Here is a 12,857-nt window from a genome sequence, read left to right as displayed (position 1 = left end):
GGCAAGGGCGGGACCTAGGAGTAAACAAGTACAGCAGGGCTTTGCAATCTGTCACGAGTTGAAATTGTGTTCCGAAGAGGTAGAACTGGAACCTTTCAACAGCCCATACCAATGCCAGAGCTTCTTTTTCTGTCTGACAATAACGTTTTTCAGTTACTGTCAAAGACTTCGATGCAAAGCAAATAACCCAACGTTGGCCATTGTTGTCGGTTTGTACAAGCATTGCCCCGAGGCCCGTTGGGCTAGCATCCGCAATCACTGTAGTCGTTTTGTTGATATCATAAAATCCGAGAATCTTTACTTCTGACATAGCATGCTTTATCGCTTGAAACGATTTCTCACACCGTGAATCCCAAGAGAATTTCACGCATTTCTTTGTAAGTTCTCGAAGCGGTTCATCCAGAGTTGCTAAATTCGGAATGAATTTGTTGAGATAGTTTGCGAGTCCTAAAAAACTGCGAACTTCACTCTCGTTGGAAGGTTGTCGAAAATTTTGAACTGCAGCTACCTTTGTACTTGAGGGGGAAATAATTTTATGCCCAAGCCACTCTACCTCTACAGTTCTGAACTGACATTTGTCAAGATTTAATTGAACCCCTCTTTCATTTAATCGTGCCATCACTTTTTCAAGCCGTAAGTCATGTTCATTCATGTTTCGTCCAACCACAAAAATATCATCAAGGTACCAGTGTGTACCTTCGCACCCACACAGTATTTCGTCCATAACTCTTTGGAAGGATTCCGGAGCCGTCACTAGACCGAACGGCAATCTTTTAAACCTAAATAGACCCCTTTCAGTAATAAAAGTAAGAATATCGCGCGACTCTGCAGCCACCAAAATCTGAAGGAATGAATCTTTGATGTCCAACTTACTCCAAACGGTTCCACTACCGAGCCTAGCAAGTATCTGATCGAAGACAGGCATTGGATGGTGTTCACGAAGTACAGCTTTGTTCACCCTTCGGAGATCCACACAAAGACGGAGTCCACCGTTGGCTTTAGACACCACTACCAACGGAGAGACCCATGATGTAGGTCCTGTTTTTGGTTCGATGATGTCACAACTCAGCATGTCGTCTAGCTTACGGTTGACCTCCGCTTCCAAAGGTATTGGTAATCTCCGGACAGGTTGCACAACTGGCTTGACATGTGGTTGCATATGGATATGTACTTCGACATCTTTGATACACGCGAACGATTCCACTCCTTCCACGTTATTGACTGTAGCTCCCACTCTCAGCACCTGCAACTCTTTTGCTGTATAATCACCAAGCAAACATGTTTGCCCCTTCACCACAACGTAGAAATGCGCGGAAGCGCTCCTGTTTTCAATCCGTATTTCAGCTGTGAACTTTCCAAGCACCGATAGTGGCTCACTGCTACCGTACGACAAAAACGTTCAATCTGTATCTTTTGTTGAACTGGAAACTACGACACCGGCCTGTTTCAGTTGCTCCCATGCTTCTACGGTAACTAGATTGGCATCTGCTCCAGAGTCCACCAGCATATCCAGCGGAACGCCTCCTACCAGAAATCTCAATATATTTGATGAATTGCTGGAAAAAAAGGCGTAATAGACATTTTGCTTTGCGGTTTCATCTGCCTGTGGCTGTTCGATTCGTCGAATTTTTTTAGCTGGTGATGACACAGAAGACTTTTCCGACATTGGACTGCTTTTCAGTGATTTACATTTGGACTCGAAATGACCCATCCGATTACAATTTCTGCACTGTCTACCTCTTGCTGGACAGGCTTCGGACGATGAAATATGTCCGGGTTTTCCACAATTAAAGCAGACAACTTTTGAAAGACGGCCACTACCGAATTTATTGGAAGGCAAATACGGTCGAGCGAACTTCTGTGTGTACCTTTCTTTGACTTTATACACTTTCTCTACGGTACTAGAGTCCGAGGGCTTTGACAGATCCTGCATTTGTGAGTCGACTCCTTCCAAACAAGATGCTATATCCTCAACTTCATCCAGCGTACGGTCTTTTAACAACATACGTCGACGAAGTTCAAGCGAACTGCAACCTTCCACGACAACATCCATAAGCATTAGTTCCATTAAAATCTGTTTCGTTCCCTTTGAATATTTATCAAAGCCGCACAAAGACGCTTGTTGCCGCAGACGTACCATATAATGAGCAAATCGCTCATTTGGCAACTGTTTCATGTGCCGTAAACGGTGGCGCTCTAATATATCTTGCCTAACTGGCTGAAAATAATTATCAAGTGCGATAATAGCAACATCGTAGTACTTTTTCTCTGTAGCCACGAGCGGAAACCTATTACCGTCAGGAAGGTTGGAGAAAACTTTGTCTAATTGCGGACCCCCAAGATATAATAATTTAGCCCTCTTCTTGTATTGATCCGTTACATCGTTGGCGTCAAAATATCGTTCTAGGCCACTTTTCCAATCGTGCCATTCGTGGAATAACTTGGATTTTTCAATTTCCTCGCAGCGGAACTGCGGCACCGGTCTCATGTCATTTGTCTGTAAATTGATATATTGGAACAAATTATTACAATTCACAAGTATACATGTTAAATATTAAAATATTCCTTAGTGCGTCTAATCTAAATAAGGATCATGGCCGTTGATCGATCCTTTCGGCCAGTTCATTAGTTGAGAATTGAGTTCATCCTTTTTCTTCCAGTGGTAAACTCATTCGTTTTCAATCGCCCTACACGACGGTTGATTGGCCCATTCAATCTGATTTCTACCCCGAGAATCCTTTTTTTTTACCTTATCGAAAATAATCTCGTCAATGACCCATTCAATCCAATTCGTCCCTCACGAATTCATTTCGACCCATTCGAAAATAATGTTGTCATTGGCCTCCATTCAATTCGATTCATCTCTCACGAATCTCAATCCATAAATAAATTTCTCGTAGGTTGGATCCTTAATGACACGCTAACCATTAACACACATAATTCTCATCCATCAACAGGACCAACATGATCCTATAACATAGATAGGCTCAGTATATGTTACAGCACAATTCACATAAATCATCACTTGTCAGATTCCTTTGTAGCAGTTTCCGCTAATGCATAGTTTCTGTTTGGTGAACATGAACACGAAAACTACGTATCTTCGGCCTCTGCTGTTCGAAAATGCTCCACAACAAACGACGGTCGAATGAAAATTCACCGCTACCGAACCGAACGAATCGATCAACTCCGCCATTGTTCTCAAGTACCCGTAGCTTTTTTTTGTATTTCCGCATTTTTTAAGTATTCCAACGTTTTAAAATACATACCGTATTTTCTCTGTCGTCGCCAGTTTATAGTATCTAAGTTTTGTTCGGATTATTAATAATAAACTCCCTGATAAATTCGGTTTATTACAGCGCTGATTTTATTCCACCTGCTCGCATCGTCTTCGCTCGGTTATCTCCCTTTTCTCACTTCCGATGTGTTGCTAAATCCCCCACAATCTCACGTCCGCTGTCGGCTGTGTTGCCAGACTCTACAGATATCACTACTTCCTCATACTGTATGATGGGCGTTTGCATTGCAACCAATAATGAACTGTTTATTTCTTTTCCTACAGCCAACAAACTCAGTTACTTCCTGTGGAGGGGCTTAATCTGATTCCCCTGGGAAGTAAGCAGAAGCTACTATAATATCAGTCCTCCCTCTCGTTGTTGGTATATTTAACTATATTGCCACTATATCTCTTTTTATAAATTCGGTTATTGGTGTAAAGTTAACATTTGCACTTACCAGAATACCCGCACGTGATATATTCACCGAGTTGTCAAATGTTATCTTACCCGTTTGTGTAGATATTCCAAGAATATTGTTTTTCAAAGCCCATGGTTCTTGGATTAAAGCTACGTCTTTATTTTCTTTTGTGAATCTGCGACAAAGGATTCCAGTTGCTTCTTTCACATGATGCAGATTCGCCTGGATATTTTTTTTGGTTTTGTCACTCATCATTTGAGTCCCACGACTTGCGAAGAAACAAACGTCAGAGATTCGCTTAACACAGTAAGGACAAGGCCCATGATACTCCGTTCGCGACTGGCATATTTTTCTCAGCCAGCCATTCAGTCCTCGACCCGGAGATACATCTTGACTTAGGGATTTCTGCTTTCAGTCGCCTCTTACGACCTGGGAGCAGAAGCCCAGTGGATCCATTCTTGGCTGAGATACTTCAACCCGCCGGATGCCACACGGCCTATATGCTGCTATTTTCAGAGAAAGATAATAGACTTATCAGCTTCCTAATGAATCACAGACATTTCTGGTTTCACAGACATCAGACATTCTCTGATCTCGACGAACTGAGTCAAATGGTATAAGAGACGAGGCCTTCCAAACTTGGATTAGGCAGTCGATTTTCGAAGTGATTACATAAGCTGTTCATCTGGCTTGAGATCTCGGATTTTTATACAACCGCCTTCATCTTAGGCCCAGAAGCGGTTTGTTATCTTCCAATTTCGCCGTGTAAAAGATTTGTTTTCCTCCATATTCAAACATCAATAACGTAACAATACCAACGACGCTGGATAAGTTTGTAGGAAAAATGCATAAATACCAGAAAATAACAAATCAAGTAAATATTCAACCAAATATGGAAATAATATTTATCTTTCTCTTACTGTGCCCGATGAATAAGCTTAACTGTATCGTTATCCCGTCCAGCAGAATGACCGTGGTGCTGAAGGAATGCGATTTTTCCACAAGAATGAAGTAAATGAAGTAAAATTTTTCAGATGCAAAAATCCACACTCTTCAGGGCTTGCTTAGATTTTTCAAAACAACACAAAAGAAAACAGGAGTCTGACGAACTTGAGGAAATGCCTAATAACTGTGCTATTTATCTGCTGATTTGTTACGGACCTATTATGGACGCCAAAGCTGTATCACAGAGAACAGACATGTAAGCTAGAACAAACTTTCCCGAAAAACCTGTGTAAACATTTAAATAAATAGTCGAAATAAAAAAAGGAAAAAACATTTAAATAAAAATACGTTGAAAATCACCATCACATACAGGTTCGCATGCATGAGTCACTATTGTATCCAACTTCGCACACAAGTCCCGTATAGCGATTGCTGGCCGATCGAAGCGCCAACTAGTGGCAAGTTGCTACTTGCTGTTGTCATTTCAAAGCGACAGTTTTATTTCTTACACAAGTTGAAAACTTTACTTGTATGTCAGTTCTCAGTGGCTGTATGTCTCAGGTTTTTGTTTAACTACAAAAGAGAAAAAGAAGCTTGATTTTGTGACTGCCTTAAAACAAAATATTTCATCGGACATTCGTGGATTAGCTCTGAATGGTGTTGATATGTGATGGTGTGTCCACTCCTTCGATGATAAATGCAAACCATCAAGAATTTTAATCTTTCCATAATACGAGTGTAACTTTTTATTGAAGGTAAAAGCAGATTAACTCAAAACAAAGTAGTCAGGGTTTTTCCATGTATCAATCAAATACGAACACTCGATGAATCCGGTTCACTGTCATAGTGACAGCTGAACGATTTTTCAACCATCAGATCTTATTTTTATTACAATGAATATTGTAACTAGTGTTACCCAATGTCCCAATCCAATTTTCCATTTATCTTTGGCTAACATATGCTAAAGTGTTACTAAATTGTGATAGCGCCAAAGCAATGACATTTCAGTAACTTAACGTGCGTGTCGTTGACCTCGTGCTTATAAAAGCCCAATTTACTGAACCACGTGTTGACATATTTCACAGAAACATTTCAATCCATATCATCAGGAATATCTGCGGTGCGTTTAGCGAATCCTGAGACTCAGATGACTTTCTCGGTTTTCTCTCGATTTCATAACTGCTCTCTGTTTATGCGCTGTTTGCTCTCTGTTTTCGCAGTGCATGTAGGGTAATTGGCCCATTTTAAATTCACTGAGGATTATTTTCATTAGTTTACAGTAGATTGAATGCATAAAAATGGTATCTAAATTTTTGTTTCGGTCCATAGAAAGTCGTGAAAACTGTCAATAACCCATGTTTGAGAGAGTTAAAAATTCGAATTTTCAGTCTACTAATGAACCAGTTCATTGAATAATGATAACAGACATGGGTTGGATAGGGTGACAATGGGTTCAGCAGCCTATATGCTGATCAGATGCATCGAAAGTGCATTTCGCAGGTAGCTGTCAAAAATTAAGTGCGCGTTTGTTGACACGTAGCTTGTTTTCGTGGGTCCGGCAGATTTTCATTCAAGTGAATAAATTTGTTTTTCATCAATTTCAATCGGTGCAACGAACACAATGACTCCGAAGCTGAAGATTTCGGAATTCGTACTGCAGGTAGGTACTAAGAATACGAGGTTCACTAAATCGAGTAAAACACATTTTTTTTTAGTTTCTCATCCTAATTACCTTTACAATCCTATAAATTTACATGTTCAGCTCAAAATTTAGCCAACTAATTAATTTCGACCGATTTCAGCGCATTGCCAGAGTGACCTCCCAGTGCAGTGGCGAGCTGTTCGGAATCATGTGCCGCGGAACACTAACCGTACTTGGATTTATTCTGGAGGGAAAGGAAAAATCAAGCACCCTCAACTACAGCAAGGTACTGAACAATTTCCCCACGGAGATTGATCTGTGCGGATTAATCAAATTCGGGCCGTGCACCGATGCCGAAGCACACTTGAGTGAAATACTGCAGGACGTAGACATCACCGACAATCCGGTGCTGCTGAATTGTGACGCCGACGGAGAGGTGAAGGCTTCTCTCTTCAAACATAGCCAGCTGGAGGCAATCAGCTATGAAGTTGTTAGCGAGGCGGATTTATTCCGAGACTACATGTTTCTGAGACTGCAGTGCAGTTTGGAGCTGTTTTGTGAGCAGAATGAAAAATCAATTTCGCTTAGTTTGTTCACGCTCAGGAAACGGCTTGCTTCCGGGAATGTGGCCTTCAGTGTTGCTGGCACGGATGTAATACTGAATGGGGGAAGCAGCGGAAGTCAGGTGATAGGGTTGAGCCCTGAAGATACGATGGAGAGTTTGTTGGGATTGACAGCAAAAACGGGGGAAGATGACGGATTTTCAGCTAAAATTGGAAAGAAAAAAACTGGGAATAACATTATTCCGACGGAGTATCAAGTTCTGAATATTAACATGTTGGTTAAAATATCAAAAGACGCCCAGGACGAAAAGTTGACCAGAGAAGCTTGTAACGTTACTATCGATAGTAAAAATGGTAAGTAGCTTTACTATTTTATTTTAACGCATTGAAATAACATCGATTTTATTTCTAGGATATAATAAAATTAAAATCCCGCTTCAAGTTGACGTTCTTAGCATGCTACACAGGGAAACTAAAGTTATTTTGTGCTACGACATTCTGGTAGAAAGTGTGTGTCGATCATTGCGCTTGATCCAGAGCAGTTTTATTGAGCAGTTGGCATTCTACAAAAAGGTTCATGTATCAAAATGTTACCATATGCTTCCTGATGGTTTGGGTCACTTTCTGACATGTGTTTATCCGGTTCGCGAGTTGGCTGAGACAGAAGGTTTGTCGAAAAATTAAAATGTTATGATATGTTAGATGATTTATTGTATTATTTTTCAGATGAATTTCTTCTTGAAAAGCGGAGATCCCTGCATGAACAGTTCGGGTTACGAACGAACCGACCCTTTTTCCGAAAGGCCAACGGCTTCCGATTCAGACAAGATGGCAGTAAACTTTTATTCAATCCACACGTTGGAGTTAAAAGGCAGTGTGAGTGATTAAATTATTTCTTTGTTCAACTTTATCCAATTAGGTTTTATTTCAGTAACGGATGGACGGTTATCGTTGGTACAGGGGCGATACAGTTACCACCACTACATGCAGGATGGTTTTAATGACGATGGGTGGGGCTGTGCCTATCGTTCTTTGCAAACGCTCATTTCATGGTTCATCTATCAGGGCTACGCTGATGTTCGAATCCCGACGCACAATGACATTCAGAAGTATCTGGTGCAAGTAGGTGACAAACCATCCAGTTTTGTCGGATCCCGGCAATGGATTGGTTCCACCGAGGTGTCGATGTGTTTGAATGAATTTGTCAAAGTGGACTCGAAAATAATGCACGTGAGTTCCGGAGAGGAAATGGCAACCAAAGGCTCCGAACTGGTGTACCATTTTGATACGCAGGGCACACCGATTATGATTGGTGGTGGTGTATTGGCGCACACAATTCTCGGGGTGGATTACGATAGGAATAACGGAAATTTGAAGTTTTTAATATTGGACCCCCACTATACGGGGCTGGATGAGATAGGGACGGTGTTGGCGAAAGGCTGGTGTGGTTGGAAGGGTGTGGAGTTCTGGGATAAGAAAGCGTATTATAATCTGTGCATGCCACAGAGACCTCCAGTGTTTTAGATAACAATCAGTGTTGTTCTTAAAGTAAATAAATTTGTTTTCCATAAACAAACATGATTGTAAATATCACAGCTTGTGTGATGTCATGTAAAGAAATGACCCCAGAATAAAGCGTATTCTAACCAAGTAACGTATTCATGAATGTACTGTATAAATACGCACCTAATTGTGTAGCTCTAAACATTGCGCACTTTCTTATTATCAATACTATAAATAATCAGACAATAAAACGACAGGAACCGTTCTTAGAACCATATCCAACCTCCACATTTCCTCCAACTCTACGGCCAGTGGCTAATATCTGGCAATTTTTCCACCGTGAGTATCTACCAGATTGTGATCCAGTAGAATGGCGACGTCGATTATGGTGACTTGACGTCGAGCCTTGTCATAGACTAGTATATTTGGGCGGTTGTGGTTTGGGAATTTGTTCGATAGAACCGTGCGATCCTAGTACAGCTTTAAACAGGCATTTTTCAGAACAGGTACAGGCAGGTAACAATAGTTCGACAGAATCTTCTCCAAAGGATCATGTTTCAGCACCAATTGCTGATACAGAATATTAGCAACTAGTTGGCTAGTACGCGGCAGCCTGCCATAATGTGGTCGATGGTCTTGTGCGGCGAGTGATACATCTGGCATATATCCATTAACTTGTCCTTCATGGCTATAATGTCGGCCTTAATCACTAAAGAGAGTTTGCCTCGCTCGAGCCACAGGTTCGATGCAGCCTTGTCGGCTGCTCCAACTGGTGGAGGTGCGCACACGGTACCGCTTCGACTCTGCAATCTTCTTTGCAGTTTGTAGAATGCAGTTCAGGCTGTAGTTCGCTTGCGTTAGGTGAAGTGCGCTATAGTTGCGGCCTGCAGTACAAACTGCTTGATATACCCCATGTCGGTTGGCAATTTCCACAAAGTATGCTCGCAGTCGTAGTGCCTGCGCTACGCATAGTGCCTGGATGTCGACTATTCCTTGTCCCGTGACCATATGAATCTCTCCAGCGTCGGGATTTTTCTCTCAATATCTTCCAGATCAGTTCGGTTCCATTTGATGACGTCGAAAGTGTAGGTCAACACGGGGACAGCAAACGTGTTGCTTGCTCTAACCTTATACCTCGCGTCCAGGACACAGTTCACTCGACTAAGAACTCATCTCGGAGGTTAAGCTTGATGTCGGTGTGGCGAATTCCGGGGAGCTGCCGGAATCTGGGAAAATTATACGATTCGCCGAGATACTTATACGATTCACCACGAAGCATGTCCCGAATCATCTCACCTTCGTCGATCTCGTAGTCACCAGTGTTGACCAATCGAGCTGATAGCTGAACAGATTGGCATTTCTTTAAACTAATCTCCATGCTAATGTCGCCACTAATCCTTTTCGACTAGTTTGCTGACAACACTCAGTCGTTCCGTCGAGTCAGCATAGATCTTGAGAAAATCCATGTAGAAGGTATGGGTCACTTCTTCCGGTAAGCTTTCTCCATACCTTATCTGACAGCCATCTTCGTACTGAGGGGGTTCATCGCCAAATAAAACCAAAGTTGGCTGAAGGAATCGCCATGGAATATCCCCCTCAATAAACGGAATGTCCTAGACCGCAGCACGTCTTCCCCAATTCTGAACTGCAGTGTTGTCGGTCACCTCTCGATCGCTTGCCGCAGGAACCACACGACTACATCTACTATCTGATTTACTAAGCTTGATCTCCCGTTTTGAAGCAGCCCTAGCTTCCCGAAACACATTCTAGAACTTCTCTCTTTCTGGCTCCGATCTTGCTCTCAGAGCCCGCCTACTGGATCTGGGATAAGCAGCGCGTAGCGTACATTCCACCAGTAAGCTGGACACCGTCTACTACGTGGCTCTAGTTTTCGTGACATTGTGGCGTCACATCCTTCTCCGTGCTGCAACAGGGTTCCGTTGGCCGATACAGTAGCGATTCGCCTGGTGGTCGCTATGGGTATACTTTTCGCATACTGTCCAATCAATGTTCGCTGCCAGTGAAGGACTGCAAAATGTGACGTCGATGATAGACTTCCTCTTGTCTCTCCGAAATGTACTAGTGGAACCTTCGTTGCACAATCGTACGTCTAACTTCGCTAGAGCTTCCTGCAGGATACTCCCTCTTATGTTGGTTAGTCTACTGTACTACTCCACAGCCCAGGCATTAAAGTCACTTCCAATGACTACCGACTTTCGTTCGATCAACTGCTCGGTTAACTGCTCCAGCATTAGACTGAACTGCTCCATTATCTTCCATGGATGTGCGTAATAAGTGCATACGAAGACGCCGTTTCTTTTGGCGGCCACGAAGTCTTCGTATGAGCGTTTTATCACTTCATGAATGGGTAATCTGTCCATAACTTACATCGCAGCCATTCCCGTTCTATCCGCCACCCAGTTACCGTTAACCCCCCAACGGTAATGGAGATAACACAGATAAATCTGAATATCACAGCAATTGTTGCGGAAGTCTACAACAGAAACTTACGTCGCTTATCAATTATAGAGCCATATCAAGCTCCCCTAACTAGATACGGCTCTGCAATCAAAGCTACGTTACACAAAGTTTCTGTCGTAAGCTGCCACAATAGTTGCTGTGCGGTGTCACCGTTATACAAGGTTATCTGGAGCGCAAAGCACGCACTTCGGTCGCTGCGTGCATCTTGCGTCTCGCAAGATGACCCATTCCCAGCACATACTATATCTATCCGGGCAAGCCCCTGTCAAATGTCCAAAGCCCAAACACTTGAAACACTTTTCCACTTATTCATTCAGTCGTGGGTGGCTATCAATTGGCATCTCGCTCATCCAATCGTAACTTTGCCTATCTCCAGATCCTTATCAGCAGCCGTTACCGCCGTACCCCTTATTTAACAGGATCGTCATGTATGTGCGTTTTGCCCAGGTTGCACTATGCCTTCAGGCTTTCACTTCTGTCTCTTCGCTCAGCGACTTGATCATAATCACATGCATAGTCGCCTGGTTCTCACCACATTTTCACCCGAATCACTCAGCTTTGCATGTGTCATCTCTTTGCCTAGTGCAGCTTTTCTCTTCGGCACCTTCTGACGAGCCGGAGGATTTGCTATTTCCTTTGTTTCTTCTTCCAACCGGTACTGCAGATTTCTCCTTGTTGAGTAGCGTATTTCCCTGTGAGGCAGCTAGAGCGTCCTCACGCATCTTCCTCTCGGGTGTGCCTGTTGTTCCGTCTTCTGGCGAGGCACTTGCCCTTTTTGAATCACGGAAACTGGCGTGTTGTTCACTTCAACAAGTTTCTCTTTCTACTGTTTCGGGAGAGCGAAGAAAATGGCAGCCTCAGCCGACGCCAATGCACGCTCAGCTACATCTGCCCTCATGACATTCACAACAGACACTAGTGCCTTGCGGGCTCTGAGTACCATCTTCTTAGGATTCGTATGGACATTGTTTCTCACGTCCGCGAGCTCGTGAAGCTCCTTCACCTAGCACTTCGCTGCCACTATTTTCGGTTTCTGTGGGATTGGCTCACCCCCTCCCCTCGGCCGAAAATCAAGCAATATCTGAGAATTTTTTGTGGAAAATGAAGAGATACGAACTTCTGCTTTTGATCTTTTATTCGTTTTTCATCGATAATTAGAAAATGATTTTTTTTCGAAAACGCAAAATGGCGGCGTCAAAATGACAGATCGCGACAGTCTCTGCGCACGAAGCATCGTCGTACTTTGTCAAGTGCAGGGTCTCTCGAAGTTAACTGAAATGAGAAATGGATATAATTTATTAAAATAGATAAAATTTCCTTTGATTTGTAGCTAATTTAAATAAATTTTGATAAACAGATTAAGAGATTACAGCAAAAAAATCAAATTCAATTTTTTCTTAAACGCCTATAAAATTGTTTTTATCGTAGTTTTTCTAATTAAAAGTGAACGACGTGATGAAGGCAGCTAACGAAGCCGGACAAGAAGAACAACACTTGCCATCGGATCCGATATAAGATGTCTTCCAAGCTGACTTGACCAAACTGGTCGGGGATCTAAATATGTGTTCCGTACTACCTTTAGACAGGTTTACAATGCCTTACTTTTCAAAGAGGAATCCGAATCAAGTGGTCTACTTCAATTGTAGGCAAGCTCACGAATCCAATTTTTCCAATGCAGTCCGCGAAGAACCCAAATCCGACAACCGAGACAACACAGTCCAACTCCTACGTAGGGAAATCTGAAACAGGTCAAACTGCAACCGACAGAGGATGAGAGGAACAAGAACATCAAGTATCTCAAGTCAATCGCAAAGAAGCCAGCACTTTCAATAGTTTTTCGAGAAACCAAACAGCTCCCCCCCAGGTAACACCGATGCTTCTCTGGAGGATGTCGGTGCGGGTCTGGGTATCCTCTAGCCATGTATCACACGACTCCATCCCTAGGGAAGGACCAAATTACTCTCGTTCTACAGTCGAACATGAATGGTCTTAGGGGCGGTTTAGGGGACCTACAGCTGCTGATCGCC

At 42.8% G+C, this 12,857-nt stretch overlaps 1 protein-coding gene across 1 annotated transcript; it reads left to right on the top strand.

Moving 5' to 3' along the window:
- The first annotated feature begins 6,130 nt into the window (after window positions 1-6,130).
- On the top strand, window positions 6,131-8,594 carry LOC131695761 (probable Ufm1-specific protease 2). The gene is made up of 5 exons (XM_058984277.1): window positions 6,131-6,301; window positions 6,444-7,200; window positions 7,259-7,513; window positions 7,573-7,722; window positions 7,778-8,594. Exons 1-5 carry the CDS (start codon window positions 6,263-6,265, stop codon window positions 8,368-8,370), a joined length of 1,794 nt encoding a protein of 597 aa, XP_058840260.1. The 5' UTR covers window positions 6,131-6,262; the 3' UTR covers window positions 8,371-8,594.
- The last annotated feature ends 4,263 nt before the right edge of the window (window positions 8,595-12,857 follow it).

Source organism: Topomyia yanbarensis, unplaced genomic scaffold (assembly GCF_030247195.1).
Source record: "Topomyia yanbarensis strain Yona2022 unplaced genomic scaffold, ASM3024719v1 HiC_scaffold_517, whole genome shotgun sequence".
Lineage (NCBI taxonomy): Eukaryota > Metazoa > Arthropoda > Insecta > Diptera > Culicidae > Topomyia > Topomyia yanbarensis.
The sequence above is the reverse complement of the archived record's forward strand: the minus strand, read 5'-3'. Positions and strand labels throughout refer to the sequence as shown.